The sequence below is a fragment of the Pecten maximus genome, chromosome 11 (genome assembly GCF_902652985.1).
Source record: "Pecten maximus chromosome 11, xPecMax1.1, whole genome shotgun sequence".
In the NCBI taxonomy this organism is placed as follows: domain Eukaryota; kingdom Metazoa; phylum Mollusca; class Bivalvia; order Pectinida; family Pectinidae; genus Pecten; species Pecten maximus.
Window position 1 is genome coordinate 35,117,950 of NC_047025.1, and position 18,839 is coordinate 35,136,788.

At 37.2% G+C, this 18,839-nt stretch overlaps 1 protein-coding gene across 1 annotated transcript; it reads right to left on the minus strand.

The window, feature by feature from the left end:
• Positions 1-13,386: 13,386 nt before the first annotated feature.
• LOC117338574 (putative nuclease HARBI1) lies at positions 13,387-17,651 on the minus strand. Its single transcript, XM_033899932.1, has 4 exons — positions 17,427-17,651; positions 15,042-15,379; positions 14,295-14,552; positions 13,387-13,603 (listed from the first exon to the last, which is right to left on the minus strand). Exons 1-4 carry the CDS (start codon positions 17,649-17,651, stop codon positions 13,387-13,389), a joined length of 1,038 nt encoding a protein of 345 aa, XP_033755823.1.
• Between the last annotated feature and the right edge of the window lie 1,188 nt (positions 17,652-18,839).

Sequence of the window (18,839 nt, forward strand, 5' to 3'; positions counted from 1 at the left end):
CCCGGGTAGGGGTAATGTTTGAGCTAGTTGTACTTTTGCATGATGAACGATTGTTTGGACTAGTTGGGATCATGTGCTGAGCCAGCTTTTGTGTGGGAGCCAGTGTTAGGGATTCCTGTCTTTCTTCCAGCTTGTTCAGCCGTCTCTGTAGGTCTCGCATTTCAAGAGCCATTACCCTTTCATTCAACAGTTGGAGTCTGGATTCAAAGGTGTCTTGATGGGAGTTTCCCATTTGGGCAGGTCCCGTTGGGCCCTTTTCCTCAAGCACTACAACTTTCCTTTTGAGAATCCTGATGGTACTCTCCGAACACAGATGAGAGAGGAAGACGTATTGAGGAATTTATAGATAAAAACAACTTGTGTCTTTTTAACAATAATACCCCAACATATCTACACCCTGCTACAGGCTCTCGTACCCACATAGACCTATCATTATGCCATCCATCCATTTTACTCGATTATGACTGGAGGGTAAATGATGATCTATGTGGGAGTGACCACTTCCCTATTTTTCTTAAGAATATTGGGACACCTCTTGATAAACCACTTCCTCGAAGGAATGTGCACAAAGCAGATTGGGTCCAATTCCAACACCTGTGCAACGAGGAGCTTACTGTAGAAAAATTCACTAACATCGATGACCCAATTAAAACATTCACTGAAATGATAACTTCTATTGCCACAAAAACGATACCAAAGTCCGTCCCAAAACCTACAAAGTTCCTTTTATCTGAAGAATCTTTTATCAATAGATCCGGCCGAAAGGCAGCTCTAAGACGATTCTTGACTTCCCCTACAACTGAAAATTACAATAATTTTAAAATTTGGAGGGCGAAGGCTCGGCGATCTGTTAAGTCGGACAAAAAGAATAGCTGGAAGGAATACATATCTAAAATATCTTCAAACACATCATCTAAAAAGATATGGGATCAGATACGAAAAATAAGTGGAAAACGAAAAACAGCACCAGCATCCCATCTTATCAACAATAACCAAATCTTCTCATCTACATCTGAAATTGCAAATGCATTTGCTAAAAATAAAGCCAAGAACTCATCCGCCAAAAATCACTCCGAAAAATTCCAAACTTTCAAAAAAGACAAAGAAAAGAAACGTCTTCACTTCAAATCATCCAACACAGAAAGTTACAACAAACCTTTCGATCTCCCGGAGTTGCTTGAATCGCTAAAAAGATCAAACGATTCAGCAGCTGGGCCAGATGAAATTCCGTACCAATTCCTGAAACATTTACCAGAATCATCATTACGATGTCTCTTATATATTTTTAATCATGTATACGCTTCCGGTAAGATCCCCGTGTCTTGGAAGGAATCTACAATTATTCCAATTCCAAAACATGGTAAGGACGCCAATGAACCAAATAATTATCGCCCTATCTCTCTAACAAGCTGCATCTGTAAAACACTTGAACGGATGATAAACACTAGACTAGTTTGGTTCCTTGAATCCAATAATATTTTGAGCCCACTCCAAAGCGGATTCAGAAACCGCAGAGGAACGGTAGACCATCTGGTCAGATTAGAAACCTTTATTCGAGAAGCTTTCGCAAAGAAGGAACATCTTGTTGCTGTGTTCTTTGATCTGGAGAAAGCATACGATACTACAAGGCAATATGGTATTATGAAAGACCTGCATGAAATTGGTGTACGTGGGAATCTCCCAAAATTCATTTCAAACTACATATCTGACAGACATTTTAAGGTTCGCGTTGGCTCAACGTATTCTGAAACAGCCAAACAGGAAATGGAAGTCCCTCAGGGTGGGATCCTTTCCGTAACTCTTTTCGGTCTGAAAATCAAAAGTATAACTAAATGTCTCGGTAAGTCAACTGAAGGGTCTCTATTCGTTGATGACTTCTTGATCTGCTATAGGGCGAAGAACATGCACACGATAGAACGACAACTGCAGCAATGTTTGGGCAAACTACAAACATGGGCAGATGAAAACGGCTTCAAATTTTCCCGAACTGTCTGCATGCACTTCTGCCAAAAACGAAAACCACCCAATGATCCCGATCTAACATTAAATGGTAGCCAAATTCCAGTTGCCGAGCAGACCAAATTCCTCGGGACTAATTTATGATTCAAAACTCTCCTTTGTTCCACATATTAAACACTTAAAGGATAAGTGCTCAAAGGTAATGAATATTTTACGCGTACTATCCCATACTGACTGGGGTGCAGACCGTGAAATGCTCTTGCGCCTTTATAGGGCACTTATTCGATCAAAACTCGACTATGGGTCCATCGTTTATGGATCGGCACGGAATTCTTACTTGCATATGTTGGATCCTATCCATAATCAAGGATTACGTCTAGCACTTGGTGCTTTCCGAACAACACCAGTGCAGAGCCTTTATGTAGAGGCAAATGAACCATCTTTAAATGACCGAAGGAAAAAACGTGCTCTTCAATATGCCGCCCAATTGAAATCCAACCCGAAAAACCCGGCTTTTGATCTTGTTGTCAATCCGCAATACCGAAACATATTCAATCAAAACCAAAAACTCTTACCAACATTTGGCATTAGAATTTCGAATTTTCTTCATGAACTTAACATAAGCTCAGACAACATAGGCGAATACACTGTATCGGATGTACCGCCATGGCTTGTCGAAACACCGGATATTAACCTTACTCTACACGAGAGGGCAAAAACGAGTGCATTACCCGAAGAACACAAATCCTCCTTTCGGGAATGCATCAAAGATTTTCCCGATCACGTTCAGATCTACACTGATGGCTCAAAAGATGGAGAAAAAGTCTCCGCAGCATGCTACTCTGATCACCATTGCTCTTCAATCCGCTTACCGGATGGTGCCTCTATCTTCTCTGCAGAAGCATGTGCCATCGATTTGGCCCTCGACCATATCGAAGAACAACGCATTAGAAAGGCAATCATTTGTTCCGACTCTCTATCTGTCCTTCAGAATTTACAATCACGAGATCCAAAGAATATACTCATACAAACCTTGTTTTACGAATATCTCGCATCTTAAAAAAATGCAAAATAACATTACTTTGGATTCCGAGCCATGTCGGAATTAAAGGCAAAGAACTTGTTGACCGCCAAGCAAAACCTGCTCTAAATCTGCAACAAACAAATATTAAAATACCATATACAGATTTCAAACCTGTAATTAGCTCTGCCATTCAGAGTAAATGGCAGCAACGCTGGTCTCTCGAGACAAGCAACAAACTTTTTAAAGTACAGCCAAAACTTAAAACATCAACACCAAGTCGGAAGGATCGTAGAGAGGAAATAGTCCTCTCTCGGCTCCGTACCGGGCCCACATATCCTACTCATTCGTTCCTTTTGAAACGAGAGGATCCACTGGTGTGTTATGCATGTGATGCTCAATTCACAGTGCAGCATTTTTTAATAGAATGTTCCGATTTCAAGCACATTCGTGATAAATACTTTCGAGTCCCGGATATAAAAACCTTTTTCCGTTCCGTGGATTCGAAAACAATATTTAGCTACTTGAAAGAAATCGATCTATTTCATAGACTTTGATGTATTTTACGTTACTGTCTTTGACGTTCTATTTATATCACAAAGTTCACAATCTATTCCTACATATATATATATTTTACCATTTTTAACCAACTTTTTTATCATAATGATCTAAATATACAATAAGGATGCTTTTAAAAATGACAAATTTTATCTCATTTTAACTTAAAAAAACCCATCTTAGTATATTGTTTGGCCCTAAATGACCCTAGTTGTCGATGGGCCGTAAAACATAAACAAACAATGGTACTGTGTAGTTCATCGATAGTAGCTTCATATGCCTGTAATCTAGCTTCTAACATTATTTTGTCTTTTGAGCTGTCACGAAGCTTAGCCTCTCTCTTTCGGAGCATACCTTCTAACTGCTTGCTCATTAGAGTCTTCCACCAGCTGTTTGGTCTTAGGTGGTGGTGTGGAGGGTTTGTTGTGGTCGTCTAGCCCTTCGTTGTTGGTTTAAGAGCTCAGATCAGTGTTGTCTTGTTGATTGATAAAGAGCTCTTCCCAGCCGATACAGAGCATGATCTCTCTATCCATACATGTTTGATGGCATGCTAAATTACACCCTTGACATGTATCATTCTGGTTGCCCAGAGGTTTGTCACATATCGGGAAAGTAAGAGTTGATTGACTCTTATAGGGCTGTTCTTCATCTGGGAGAGCTGTTGCAATGGTGGGCCTACAGGAGATGGAGATGGTATAAGAGTATTTGGGGAGCTCTTGGTTTACGGTGCTATCGTCGTGTCTATGCGTAAGGGTGAGGGAAGTGTTTGTTCTGCTGTCGTCACACTGTGATCTCTAGCCGCACTGCACAAATCGATTGCTTGCTGGTTGAGATTAGTGAAGTCTGACACTGCGTCAAGACTGGCCAGTATGGCCTCGAGATCCTTGTCCATAAATTCATTGTAGTGCTTGCCATTGACGCACAATCTCGAAATAGTATGGTACATGTTGATTCTATATGTTGACTGCCATTTTCACAATGATGTTTCGACTAGGGATTGCATGAAGAAGCATCATATTTCTCGTTGATTTCAACCATTTTGTCTGTTGCTGAGTTGAAATATTTGAGTGTAGCTCGTATGGAGCTGCTGAGAAGGAGAGTGAAAGGGTTCCACTTTTGTCGCTACCTTCCACAGTAAACGGCATGTTAACTGCAGGTAGGGCGCAAGAATTGTACCTGCTGTCCCCATTGCATGATCGTAAGAGGCGACTTAATTTGGGATCTTATCTTTTCTCTTCTTTCTTAACAACTTTCTTCTTCTTAATGTCTCCCTTGGCAATACCTCACTTTTGGCCTTAAGTTGAGCGTTCGCCTCTGTGAGGAAGGCTTTGGGTTCTGTCCCCTGGCCGAGACATACCAAATGGTAGTTGCTGCTCCTGCTTATCGCTCAGCAAATTAGGAGTGGGACGACTGGTTCGCCCGTTGTCAGTATAATGTGACCGGGTGGGGTGTGCTGCTGGGTGTCTTCGGCAGTATTCTTCAGTGAGGTAGCACTATAAATCGGCAAAAGATCCAGACTATCACAAGGAGACTTAACACAAACATACCGCAGCCTCCCAAAACACACATACGCACTCATCACACGCATACATGTCGCACGCACGGGAGACCGTTCTTAAATGACCTTAGCTGTAAATAGGATGTTAAACAAAATAAACCAAACCAAACCTAGCCGAGACATACCAGAGTCTTTAAAAATGGTAGTTGCTACTCCTGCTTAGCGCTCAGCATATTTGGAGAGGGCGATGGTTGGCCCGTTGTCAGTATAATGTGACCGGGTGGGGTGTGCTGCTGGGTGTCTTCGGCAGTATGCTTCAGTGAGATAGCACTTTAAATCGGCAAAAGTTCCGGCCTATCACAAGGAGACTTAACACGTACATACCGCATACATGTCGCACGCACGGGAGGCCGTCCTTAAATGACCTTAGCTGTTAATAGGACGTTAAACAAAATAAACCAAACCAAACCGAACATTCAGGAAATAACAGTGCTTGTAAATGTCCTGTAAGAGGTACTTGATCCAGTTGAGACTTAATAGTTTGCCTGGATGTACGCCATCTTGATTGTTTAATGACAGCTTATACGAGTACCTTGGTTACCTTCTGCGTTGTTTTCTCACCCACCCTAAAGATGAAACCACTAAACCTGAGTGAATTCTTGTTGAACTCTTGGTTGATTGTCACTATTTGAGAATTTAGTTCTTTAATTTGTGTCTCAAGGGACTTGTCCTGTTCCTGTGAGGAATGTGCAGAAGGTGCTTTTAGTCTATTCCACTTGGTGATGGAAAAGGGTGAACAATCAATGAATTTGATTTGGCATTTAGAATGAGCCTTACTATGGAAACTGCTCTCCCGTATTGCTGGACGATATTATTCACAGCTGTTGAGGTATCGGACACTCTGAGTTGGATGGCCTTGTCGCGTTTTAGAGTGAGATAGCAAGTGCCAGCCCAAAAGTAGAATTAGTATGTCTTTTCACAGCTTTAGTGATTCTTGATTGTAGAAGGTCAATCAGCACTTTAGAACCGGCACCGGAACTAGCCCACAGTTCAATAGGAAATTCAAATGACTGGCAACTATTCCTCAGTGTGTAACCTTTGCTCTCAGTAATGATAAGGGGTGTCACTCTTCTTGGTGTGCTAGGTTTGTCTGGCTGATTGCTGACACATCTCTGTAGTTTGCGAACGCTCATCAAACATTATACACAGATATGAAACAATGATGATACGGTTATAAGACAAAACTAATGAATATTAAGTAGAAAATTATATAGAATTGTGTTCACTTGAAGGACTAGACGAATAAACGACTAATAAGTAATATTTCTAGTCATTGATGTAAAGCATTGTGCTCAATGTACAAAGATTAAGACTTCGTAATATACAGATATATAATGATAATATTGTTAGAAAGCATTCATATATAATCAGGGATATGGGTTGGTTGAGAAACTAAGTTAAGCGAAATCCTGAGACGATGAAGTTATGTCTAATACAACTAGGAATGAAACATACATACACCGAAACAAGAATGGTGAGTAGTGTCCACCGACCTAACACAACAAAACGTTTCACACGTCAATTACAAATATACACAAGTAAATACGTAAAATGTACAATCAAAGATGATTAAAGCATTCCATATGCTGTGCGAATAACTCTCCTTTCTTCAAAATGTGCAGTAGAAACAGTGGGAATCTTCACAAATATTTGGACCTTCACCAAAACAAATTACACATATAAAACTATGACTTATACCAAAATTATATATTTCATAAAACATAAGTTTATAACATAAACAAATTAAGACAATAATAGTACGGATAGGATATGTGCTAATAATAACCTTTCTTGGTCAAATGAACCATTCACTTTCCTAGGAGTGAAATTCAGTCCGAATCTGTCAGAGCTTCCTGACTTGAACTACTGAGACAAACTTAAAGAAATTAAAACTCTCATTCACACATGGTCAAAGAGGTGTCTTAGTCCAATAGGTAGAATTACAGTTGTTAAAAGCATCATTCTTTCTAAATTAACACATTTATTTATAAGTATTCCAAGACCTGATAAGGACTTTGTAAAAATCATAGAAAGACTTTTATACAATTTTATATGGGGCAGGAAAAACGACAGAATCTCAAGAAACCTGATAGTTCAAAATTACAAAGATGGCGGTCTTAAAATGGTTCAAATTAATGCTTTCATTAAATCCATGAAACTATCCTGGATAAAACGCCTGTTAACAAATGATAATTCATGGACCTACCTTTTTGAAGAAGTGATTGGCGAATCAAAATTTACTATTATTTCATATGGGGCGGACTATTGGAGAAAAAAGTCGAAATCTATTAAAATTCTGTTCTGGAAAGAAGTCCTTGAAAATATACATTGTTTTTTGTACCTTCCATGCAACGAAGAAAGTGTTTTGTATCGTCCCTTGTGGCACAATCCAGAAATAAAGATTGATAACAAGACCTTACATTTTAAACTATGGTCACGAAAAGGGATATGTTATGTGTATGACTTATGTAATGACCAAGGTAAATTAATTGAAAACTATGAAGAATTTTGTGAAAAATTTTCCTTTTCACCAATACTAACTCAGTTTTATGGCATCAGGAATACCATTCTGTCTAAATGGCCTTTTCTGAGAAATTATAATTCCACTATTATACTTCCACATTGTCAAAAGTACATTTATCACATCTTAACAAATAAACAACGAGGACTCTCGATATATAATCTTTTTTATTAAAGATTTAACTACAAATGATCATTTGAACTTGATATACATCAAAATCAATATTGGTGGGAAAAGATTAACTTTATAATATTTAAGTTAACCTCGGACTCAACACTTCAATGGTTCCAATAGCGAATTACTCACAGAATCATTAGCACAAACAAATACCTGCGTGTGATACGTGTAATTAACTCGCCTGCATGCTCATTTTGTAAAGCAAATATAGAATCAATAATCCACTTGTTTTGGGAATGTACTCTTGTTACAAAATTTTGGCAATAATTCACCACATGGGTAGAAAACAAAACCGGGAAAACTCTGAGTTTGATTAATTCAGATGTTATCCTTGGGAAAACGGACAACGAAATAAACAACATAAACTTAATTATTGTTTTAGCAAAATTACACATATACAAGCAAAAGTATAAAAATCATCTGCCTGCTCTATTTATATTCAAAATGGAACTAGAAAAACATTACAAAATTGAACAGTACATTCATAGGAAAAATATGACTGTCCAAAAATTTGAAAAACGATGGGTTGATTTGAAAGCACTTGTAACGTAACAAATCAAAAAAAGAAAAACTTGTTATTGTTACTTTTTAGAACTCTATTACTGTTAAAGTATGAGTCTGTGCATGTAAGAAGTCTTTATGTATGTCTTCTTCTTTTTTTGTATATCTACATGTATAAAAAGTTTTCTTCTGAACTAATATGGCAATATCCTTACCTGAAGTATACCACAAATAGCTATAGCAACACAATAAAAAAAAATATATATATATATATATATAGTAATAATAATAAAAAACACAAACCAGAAGAAATTCACCCATACCCATCACAAGGACATTATATATTTTTAATTATATATATATATATATAGGGTCTAGTAAGTAATAACGACGGTATAAACCAATATAGGTACTGGATCCTAACAAACAAATGTTGGATGCGTATTACTAGAAATAGATATACATGTATGTCAAGTAGTAATAACGACAGTACAGACAAGTAAATTGTCGAAGTTTCGAGGCAATCTGCCCCTTTATCAAGACACGGGTAAATTACATACGATCACATATAGACATAGAACATGGAACAGTTACACAAATATAGTAGGTATAAACAAAACAAAAATCGTAATGTTGTGAAAATGATCCCCCTCGGCCGATACGTAATTCGCCGAGGGCCTATTATGATTAATTAGGAAACATCTTAGGTGGTGTACAGATGCTAAAAGTAAATGAATGAATGAATGAATGAGCCCAGTGGGCAAAAGACATCAGAATGACGTTGAATCAACGTCATACTATGACGTTGATTAGACGTTGATTGATGGTTGTAAATGAAAGTTTTCTAGACGTCAGTGCTGAGTTTTACTAAGCTACTTAAGTTACGCAAAAAAATCCAACTTACGATTTTCTTAAGTTCAAACTTAAGATACGAATTGTCTGTTTTACTAAAGCGTTCGTAAGTTTTCTCCGTAATCTTAACTTAAGAATTTTCTTAAGTTACGATTTTAGAACTCTCTAAAGTTGGAGGTATGATTCATCTTAGTTACGGCGCATTTGATTAGCAAACGCTTTGGTGCATTTATTATTAGTTCAAACCACAGGTGCCCGGTTTCAAGTAATCCATACGCCCTTACATACGTAGGAGTTCTTGTTTATCCATAATGAAAGAATAAAAGCTCACAAAACGTTGTTGTGATGTTTTAGCACTCTTTAGCCACAAAATCAAATATCCTAAATTTGTTTTTTTCTACGTCCTGTGTGTATTATAAACGTTTAATTTAAACGTACGTGCTATTGATGTTTATTTACGTAAACAAAGTCAATACACATTTCTGTATGTATCGTATACATGTTTACAAAAATAATTAGTAAAACTGTATGATTGGCGCGAAATCGGTTTCCTTTATTTTTGGCTTTCTCTTGTTACGCCTGGATATGACGTAATTTACGTCATAATATGACGTCGGTTCTTCTGTCGTTTGCACTTTTCAACGTAAAATGGACGTGAAAAAGAGGAAACCGAATTGGACGGATCGGGAGCTTTTGGCGTTTGCAGAGGCCGTGACCCCCCATAACAGCATTTTAAAAGCAAAGTTTTCCCCTACCATAACTTCCGAAAGAAAGAATGGGATTTGGCAGGAAATTTCCAATCAGTAAGTGCATGATAATTAATTTATTAGATCTATATATTTTAGACTAGATCTAGTCTACTGACAAAACTGTGTACAATATATCTATTCATGATTTAATGAATAAAACGTGAAATATTTGTGTCGGTCATTGTATGTGCATTACATGTATAAAGAACCAAACCATGCTATAACTATAACTAAGATATTTATTTAGAAACACAACAGTTTCATGACAACTAACAGTTAAACATTTATTGAATTTGGTGGGAAATGGACATTATTTGATGGAAATTACTTTTTGTATGATTTTCGAAATGAATTATAACCATTATGTACTTTATCAAAAACATAATTTACAGAAACTGTTTTGATTTAATAACCGATTGAATAATTTACTGTTAGATCTAGTCAAAAATCATTCCGCACAAACTGATTCTAGGTCCTACTATAATTTTTCCGATCACTCGCCGTTACTTTCTATATATTATCTAGACATTCTTCAAGTATTTTTTATGAATATAGAAATCAAAGGAAATTCCTGTGACACCGTCCGTTGTCCTTCATCCCATTACCCTACCAAATTACATGTACATGTATTATCAAAATGGCGTTATAAAATCCATATCGTAAAATAACTTTGAATTTCTCAAGTAAAAGACAACGAAACTTAATGACAATGCTATGAAAAAATAAAATTTGAATTTAACCAGCAGTGGCAATATTATACAAATCCACAGAAAAGTCAGCTACAATGCATAAAAATGGTAATTTAATAATTTCCAAAGTAAATTCTATCACCGTGGTTCCAAGAACCATTGAAGTAGTAAAGAAAAAATGGGGCGACATGCAATCAACAACTAAAAAGAAGGAGATAGAGAGAAGGAAGTCGATTAAGACAACCGGTGGAGGACCTGCTATAGAGGTCTATTACAAGAAATGGGAGGAATTGGTAAGCAATATATATACATGTAATGATATATTTACATGTATATATCATACATGTATAAGTGATAACACACAAAAGGTCATAACTCTAGAGTCTAGGAAATATTGATGGATCAAACTTTAAAACACAATTAAATTTCAGCGTGATTGAGTCTATGGGAAATTTGAAACAGATCAGTTAGAAAGAAACAGATTAGGAAGCAGGAAATATCCAGACAAACCATATCAATATTGCACATAGTATCCAAATTCACCAAGTTCTATAAAGGGCCTTAACTCTAATGATATTGAGGAAAACACAACTTCATGACATGGTTATTGACTATATATAAGTATACGAAGTTTGAAAGAAATCTGTCGAAAACTGTAGGACGGACGGATGAACGGGTGATTGACATTGCCTTATTATAATTTACGTCCCGTCAAAGACGGGCGTAGAAAACTATAACGTCGAATTAGAATTATTTAAAATTCTATCAAACAAACCAAATGAACAAGAGAGGCTCACCCATCAATAAAAATCATAATTGGCGATCGTTGTAAATTATTATTTCCCCTCAAATATTATACAATTACATTTTGTACTGAGCACATAAACAAATATTAAATTGTTTACATTTTCATTGAAGGTGTTGCAGTCGTTATCGGAAGTATCCATAGATGGTATACCAGGAGGAGTTGATACTGCAGAGACTGGTATGTTTAATATTGATTTTGATTTTGAAATAAAACAAAATAGATTATTAAAATACAACAATCAAACCAACAAATAAGGTCGTTTACCATGATAACGATAGTTCTCTAAATCAATCAATCGAACTTAAAGATGATTGGAAAGAATCGGCAAACCATACATCTGATTTAAAGTATATGTACAATGTAGTATGATTGCTTATTATCTGGTGTTGATTTATTTTCATAGCCAAAAAGGCTTCCAACCTTAGCCAGTCAGCCAAGACACCGGATACACCATCAGATGTGCCATCAACAAGCAGTGAGTAGTAATACGTAATCAAATTAAACTTAATATATAATTCTAATTTGAATTGAAACGTTGGCCACAATTACGGTAACATGTTGATATTGATGGCAGTACCCAAGTATACACCTTGTATATTGATGTGGCCTGTAAAACCACCACCTTCGATGCATCCTCATGTACTATTTTACAGAATATCGAAAGGGATGATGTTCACTTACTAAAAGTACTTGATTTCAACTGTCCGTTTATAGTTTCAAAGAATAAAGAAAATTGTCAATGCATTATGCAATCTAATTTCAGTGGCTGCATTCAAATATTTGAGCTTAATTCCCTAGATCTTCATCAATAATTCTTCTTATCAGATCTGAAAAACGAAGAATATTTGTATTAGTATACTATATGCTCAATCATAAACAGTTACAAATGTAAATTGAATTATAGATGACGACGGAAACCAATCTGGAGCTTGCATTACTACATGTAGCAATCCTCGTGAGACTTGGAAAAAAGGACAAAAAAGAGGTAACGCACAGTTTGACATACAGTATGTTTACATGAAAAATTGCTATTTTTGATGGTGTTCCGTTAGGGACACATTTCCAATATCGCTCCTTCGCTCCTTCGACCTAAACGCGAAGAAACGAAAATACGATAGCGAAAGAGCGAAAACACGATGGTGTAGGAGCGAAGTCCATCGCTCCTTCGCCATCGTGTTTTCGCTCCTTCGCGTTTAGGGCGAAGGAGCGATATTGGAAATCATTTTTACTAAAAATTATTGTGTTCCGTTAGGGCCGTTTCCAATATCGCTCCTTCCTAAGTTAAGGAGCGAAGGAGCGATATTGGAAATTGCCCTAACGGAACACAATAATTTTTAGTAAAAATGATAGACAAGATCACGAGCACACCTACTATACTATTTTTCTTCCATTTTCTGCAAAGGCATGTTCTCCACTTTCCAAAAAATTATATTAGAAAACAAAATTGATACTGGAAAATTTTGACTACTCGGAGGTGTACATCCTTATGACCATAGGGGTTAATTTATTGAAACACGTGACATATTGATTTTAGTTACCAAATGATAAAACTCGGCTGACACTTGAGGCCTTTTGACCTCTTGTTCATTGTTATTCTGTGTTGATTTCCAGGATAATTATTATTGTACTTTGTTGAAACTTTGAAGCATTGATTTTCAGATAGAGACAGCGTACAAGACGATTTCCTAAGTCTAGAACGTGAGAAGAACCTAAGTTTAGAAATCTACCGGGAAAAGAAACTAGAAATCATGGAGGAGATGCTAAGACTACAAAAGAGGAGGACACAGCTTCTCGAGAAACTTGTGTTAGAAGAAGATCAACCATTCATGTCTGTGTCACCAGTAATAAAATTTATCTGAAAAATCATGTTTTTCCTTTCATTTTTGCATCATGTTTTTTATCTCCGACTTTCATTGAAATGGGGGTTTGGCATTGACCATTGCATCATTACATTTTTTTTTTAATTTCTTATAACTCTATGAGGTATTTACATTTAGAAACGTTGGACTAATCTGTCTCGTATGGCCGCCGCAGCTATGTTGTTGACTGTTGGAGCAATGATGTGGTTATTCCCAGCGTCTGCTTCCACAGGTTCCGTCAGTGGCACCCTGTTATCTATTGCCAAATTGTGTAGTCGTATGGCACATTCGATCATTTTGGCACACTTCTGGGGGTTGTATGGAAGACTGCCTCCAGTCTTGTGTAGACACCTAATGGAATTGGATGGAATTTTAATTAGTTGTCAAAGTTTATGTTAAATAGTCTTGTTATTTTTTTAATTATCAATCGCGTCATTACTCTAATTCATTTAATTCCAAGAGGATGATTACCATTTTGATATACGCATTGTATTTATTTTTCATAAGTCACTATTTTGCTTTACCACATAAAAAATATATAAATGCAAACTGGATTCCCTGAGTATTGGTCGCCATTACGGTCCTTGTATTCAAGTGTATACATGCACATCGCGGAATATTGCACTCCTTTCTGATTGCACTGATTATCAATCAACCGGTGAATCATAACAATTTTACAATTATTTGCATTTATTCGCAAATATCTTACTAGTAACTACATGTACTGTTTCAATAACTAAATGATATCCAAAGGTACTGACGGTACTCGGTATATGACTGAATGGTGTACCAATCGGAAAACCACTCGGGCCTTTACCTGCTAGCTCGGGAAGTGATTAAAAAGAGGGTCCTAAGCCCGTGCTGAGAAAATATGATACATTCTTTGGAATTGAGTTGAACATAAACCATGCCTCTCGCCTTCTAAATACTGTAAAAGGTAAATTATCGTGTATGCTCAGTGACCTAAGTATGGTTTCAAGGGATATGAAATGACTTATAATATTTACATACAAATGTATCAATGAATAAGCAATGAACATACCTAAAGCGAGCTTTGAGCACACCAAATGCTCTCTCCACGACATTCCGTGTTCGGCAATGTGCCAGGTTATATCTCTCTTCCTGGCCTGCTCTAGGATGTCCAATTGGCGTCATCAACCACTCTTTTAGTGGGTATCCAGAGTCACCAAGAAGCCATCCCCCGTCCTGCAGATTTGACACAACGTCCGGCAAACAACTACTTTGCAAGATAAAGGAATCGTGGGTTGACCCTGGGAATTTGCACACAGCGTTTGTGAATCTGAAATCGAGGAGTGAAATGAAATATAATGTCTGTGCTAAAATGTGCTAAAAACGCAAGATGCATATTCCAACCAACTATTCATAAATTAGCACAGCTCATTCAAAATGTTAAATTAGGTATAACATTCATAATAGGGGTAAACGTTCAAATGCACTTTTTTTCAATTATCTATTTGTTTTTTTGCGCTTTTGAAAAAACAGGTTATTTTATCCAGGGCAATATTCTCTATACAGTATAATCTGTACAAATTTTTAAGCGATCACCCAAGAGGCCGAAAGAAAGTTTTCTGTTTAAGACAGATGGTAACTTAAACCAGAACCTCACTAAGTAGAACAAGGTGGTTTTCAAAATTCGTGGTTTCAAAATTGGTCTGTTGTTACCTTTGACAGGTGTGAAAGTTCTGATTTTGAAGCAATATAATAATAAAACAAATAAAACAAGATGGATAATAAAACCGGGTTAATTGGTCGTCTTAGATGTTCATACCTTAAGTCGGAGTTGACCACCCCTTGTACATTTATCGAGTGGAAGCCTTTCCTGCATACATATGTATGCTCATCATCGGACGACATGCCCTGGATGGGAATGTGGGTTCCATCGATTGCCCCAACTACGTTTGGGAAACCTGAAATCTTGTGAAAGTCTGATTTCACTTTCCGGACCTCTCCTGTACCCGTTTGAAAATTGATGTTTTTAAGTTGGTTGCAGATTGCATTTACAACTCTATGGACCACCAAACAACTCGACGACTTCGATATTCCATGGATATCTGCAATCTCTGACAAGTAATCACCTTTGGCTAGAAATCGCAGACATGTCAAAACCTGAAAATTAAAATTATAATTCAAAATAGATTTTTAAAAAGTTTCACCTTCACTTATACTAATGTTTGGTCGAATGTCGGTGATTTTATTCCGTTTCCTCGGCATTCCTAAACCTCCAAAACTTGGGTTCATTCAATGACCACAAAACCAAATAAAAAATATTTTGCTTACTGTATCATTAATGCAAAGGTAAAAGTTACAATCTCTACCACTAGAAACAATATTAATCAACCGGTGGTTTGATAAAGAGCTTAATAAGTCCCCGTGACATGGAGTTGTGTCTTCCGACAATATTTACCAGAGGGATATCCCCCCGTTTCAATATCAGAGACATGCGAAGTGTCTATTGATGAAATATATATGTCCTTACGGAAATTATATCAGTCTTTGCGTCTACAAGTAATGAAATAAACCACGAATAGTACCAACAAAATGATGAATCGTACACAAATACAGCCTGTCTTTTGTGGTAATTAGTGATAATTCGGGGCGAATTAAGAATTTTTAGAACTGGATGCTTTAAGAACTTTTGTTCATTGTTATTATTTAGGGAAATACACATTTTCCATAAAGTTTATTTTTACGATCTACACTTGAAGGGCTATTTTGATGCTTAATTCTGAAAAAGAAGATGTTTTTGTTTCTGCTTGAATTTTATGTGCATGTATACGTCAGAAACACAAGATATCTATAAATATATCCAGTACATACATGTACATTGTATATACAATGTCAAACGTAAAGCGATACATATCGTTGGTTTTCGACAACGTGCACTTTTATACGGTGGCTGATTTGTGCCATTTCGTTATTTCGTCTCGCCCAAATGAAATATTTAAATTCTCGTCTTTTCGCCCCGAAAACACGAAAAGACGTGAATTAAGGTTTGTTAATTTTCGTGTTTTCGGGGCGAAAAGACGAGATTTTTAAACACGAAAAGACGGAAATTAAGGTCGCTAATTAGCGTGCATTAATTTCGTCTTTTCGCGTATGACTTGTCGTCTTTTCGGGGCGAAAAGACGAGAATTAAAGTTTGTTAATTCTCGTCTTTTCGGGGCGAAAAGACGAAATAACGAAATGGCACAAATCAGCCATCATACTTTTACCAGGTACAATTATGTTAAAACATACACGAAGGGTTGTGTCGTCATAGTCCAATATTTAGCTAACTGTATTAGATTTGCCAAGTGTCATTTTGTATTGAGTTTTGCTGCTTATGTGCTAGAGTTATGGCCCTTTGTCGGACTTGGCTGCATGTATGTGGTTTGCCCGACCCCTTCCAAATTCTTTAGACTCCTAATCACCTTGACATGTAGTGGCTGATTCTGGAAATTTTAATATCGCATGGTTTAATGTAACGCGATACGGTATACCACGTACAATACTAATATCACGATAAATATACGATATCTTGGCGATATCGCGCTGCATTAGGCCCAACTTCGCAAGCCAAGGGTTACTCGCGATCGCTACGTACAAAAGTTCATGTATACGATATTCTACTCGGAACTTGCATTAGGCCTATAGTAAACCATACGGTATATACGTATATTGCGATGTCCCGCATCAGCCGCAATACTGACACGAAATTCCATTTTCCTGAACAACAATTTGATTTGGCAATGTTTCCTGGGGTCTGTAATTGTGTGTCTTATATTTGGGCCTGTTGTGCTGTGCTGTGCTTTTACCCAAATTCTGGTAAAAGAAATTGTGAAGTAACATGTAAAAACGCTAAGTTCGCATAATTGATTGAAGATAGTTTCATGATCATAATTGAAGATAGGTTCAGAACGCTTCCTATCCCACTACTATAAATAACAAAACTGTACTGGAATATATCAATTCTAAAATATATTTCCCCAGGCGCTGGCAGACTATCACATCAAGCCTAAGCTTCGTAGGCCGCCGGGCATTGTCGCGTTATCCGTAATGACCGGATACAGAAGGCGGTTTTTAGTATGACTAACATCCGGGTGCTATACTAGTTTGTCAGGAAACGTTTTCCGGTTACACATTTAGAAGTTTGCTTTGATAATTTAGGATTTACCTGAATCTGTGTTGGGATGGAATGACACCGGTAGGTGGTTGGTTGCATCTCATCCGTCACTTTGTCGATAAGTTGAAATATGATATGCCTCGGGAATCGATATCGCATGATGAGTTCATTATCTTGCATCGTGTCCAACACCTGTGTCCTGTTCCGGAACACTCGTTCTCTTCTTATTGCATGTCTCTCTCTTTGTTCAGCAAATAAAATCATGAACGCTGCCATGTTGTCGAATGAACGTGATTATGTTCTTTATTTGTATCTTAAGTTGTGAAAATTCGTAACTTAAGAAAAAATCGTAAGTTAGAGGAGCCCCTGAGCTGTCGTAAGTTACGCTTGATTTTTTGCCTAAACTTAAGATACGAAGTTTTGTAAGACGGATATTTCACATTTCTTAACTTAAGTTAAGGTTACGAAAAAATCGTAACTTAAGTAGCTTAGTAAAACTAATGAGCACAGAACCCGACGTTGAATCAACGTCGAAAATGCAACGTCCATTCAACGTCGATACAACGTCCATACAACGTCCATTCAACGTCTATACAACGTCCATACAACGTCCGTTCAATGTCTATACAACGTCCGTTCAATGTTTATACAACGTCCGTTCAACGTCTATACAACGTTGCGCATCAGTCAGAACCAGACGTTGTATAGACGTCAGTGCTGAGTTTTACTAAGCTACTTAAGTTACGATTTGTATCGTAACCTTAAGTTACGTTAAATCTCCGTCCTACTAAACTTCGTATCTTAAGTTACGAATAAAATAACGTCGTAACTTACGACAGCTTAGGGCCACCCTTAAGTTACGAATTTTCTCAATTTATACATCTTAACTTACGCAAAAAGTAGGAAAATGGCTGCATTCATTATTTTCAACACGGTTAGAGACAGAGATAACATAAGACGCGAGCGAGTTTTCAGAGACAGAACCGAAGTTCTCGACACAATGACAGACCATGAACTGATACAGCGGTATAGATTTCCAAGACGGGTCATTTTACAGCTGGTGGATGACATCAAGGATAATATCCAACCACAGACGCTGAGATCTCACTCCATTCCCGCCCACATTCAGGTAATTTCCAAGGCAATCTTTTGATATTTCACTTTTCCTAATATAAATCCGGAAAATATGGCACAGCGTCTCGGTTCCAGTTAGTAGTACGCTGACCGGAAGTTGTCACCTTCTACAGGGTGATGTCACTGTGGCTGTATCGTTTTGTAAACACTCGATTTGCCTGTTTACCTATGACTCATAAACATGTTACAGGTTATTTATTATAGGATAAAGAGTCATAATCTGTCACGGTTTTTTGAGTCATGGGTAACAGGCATATCGATACGAATGTCGGTTAAACATTTGATAAACACGATACGGGTAACAGTTGCCCTGTCACTGCCACTGGTGAA